Source organism: Fonticula alba, assembly GCF_000388065.1.
Source record: "Fonticula alba strain ATCC 38817 unplaced genomic scaffold supercont2.9, whole genome shotgun sequence".
In the NCBI taxonomy this organism is placed as follows: domain Eukaryota; order Rotosphaerida; family Fonticulaceae; genus Fonticula; species Fonticula alba.
Genome location: NW_009242979.1, coordinates 566444 through 567960, shown reverse-complemented (window position 1 = coordinate 567960; position 1517 = coordinate 566444). Strand labels below are relative to the sequence as shown.

Below are 1517 nucleotides of genomic sequence, written 5' to 3'. Positions count from 1 at the left end.
CCGGGGCCCGGCAAACGTGTGCAGGAGGCGTCCCTGACGCGCCGCGGTGCCGGCCTTTGGGGCGTCCGGCGGGGGAGCTCCCACCAAGAACAGCCCCGGCCCCGCGCCGCTCACGCCGCCCGCTTGTGTGACCCGCTGCCCCAGAGCAAGTCCGGCCCCAGACTCCGGTAACCTCGCCGCACATCCCCGGCCCCCGGCCGGGCCTCCCCCAGGCACAGGCCGAGGTGCCCTCCGCCTCCCGCCACGCCTTCTACCAACTCCCCCTGCCTGCGCCTCCCCACGCGCATAAAATCCGACATGCCCCCCTCCCCACTCATCAGCCGGCCAAGGGGGAGGGGGGGGGGGGCGGGCGGGCGGGCGGCTGCGGCGAGAAAGGCTCAACCCAAGACCGAGGCGGCCGCACCACACCTCAGTCTCGGGGGCACGAGGGGGCGCGGCAGGCCGGGAGAGCGCCGACACACGCGCCCGCACCACAGGCTCTGGCCCCTTGCTTGGGCCCCGGCCCGCCGGCCGCCGGCCGCCGCCTGCCGCCCCGGGAAGGGAGGCGGCCAATAACAATAAATATGTGCCCAACGCATGTGTGCGCCCGGTTCAAAATGCACTCTGTATATTCCCGCTCACTTTCTCTCGGCGCTCTTCGCTGGGCCTGCCGCCCTGGCATCTGGCGAACGCCCCCTCGCGGTCCTCCGTCTATAAGAAAATTGGGTTTGGAGGAGCCGAAGCAAGCGCGTGATATAACACGTAATAATGGCTGACTGGATGGGATCACGTCCCTGTCTTAACTGCTTCGCCGATGGCCAGGCAGCCTAAACCCGCGAACGAGGGCTTGCCTCCTGCCGGCCTTCTTTTCCGGGGCGGTGGGGGGGGGGGGGGGAGAAGCAATCGCCTCCTCGTACCCCCCCGCAGCCGTGTGGTCCGATCTCTGTGTTTCCCTCCTTTTTCTCCCGCCCTCTCTCTCGGTCTCCCATTCTGTCTTTGCGGTTTCCCTTCGAGAGATCGGGCGTCCGTCGCTTCGGCGCATCTTGCGGCCGTGGCCATCTAAACACTCCGAGTCAGGCGTCCCCTTTGCCACCGGGTGTCACACTGCCGGCTTGTTCAGGCGCTTCCGCAGCATGCGCCAGCCTTTCGTGGCAATCGCCCGCCGTGACAACACCAGCAAGGCAAAGGAGCGCGAGAGCGCCGGCGGGAGGGAGGGGGGGCGCGGCGACAAGAGAAGAGGCAGACGGAGAGACGCGCAAAGGAAGAGCCGGGCCAAGGGGGGGGGGGGGGCCAAACACAGCGGCCCGGCCGAAGAGCACGCAGGGAGGCATGAGCGTGCCGATGTCCCTGACAGGTACGCCATTCGCGCATGCCTGCAACGCCGATTTCCGGCACTCCGCGCCTGGGCCCCCATGCTGCTGCTTATGCTCTTACTATGGCCGGTGCTGCTGCTGCTGCTGCTGCTGCTGCTGCTGCTGCTGCTGCTGCTGCTGCTGCTGCTGCTGCTGCTGCTGCTGCTGCTGCTGCTGCTGCTGCTG

At 68.4% G+C, this 1517-nt stretch overlaps 1 protein-coding gene across 1 annotated transcript in view; it reads right to left on the bottom strand.

Moving 5' to 3' along the window:
* Positions 1–1412: 1412 nt before the first annotated feature.
* Positions 1413–1517, bottom strand: part of H696_05193 (CAMK/CAMK1 protein kinase) — a gene marked incomplete at both ends in the record, with an annotated part of 6847 nt that continues 6742 nt past the window's right edge. Inside the window, one exon of the mRNA XM_009499050.1 lies at positions 1413–1514. Within this exon, the coding sequence (XP_009497325.1) occupies positions 1413–1514 (102 nt within the window). The remainder of the gene's footprint in view (positions 1515–1517) is intronic.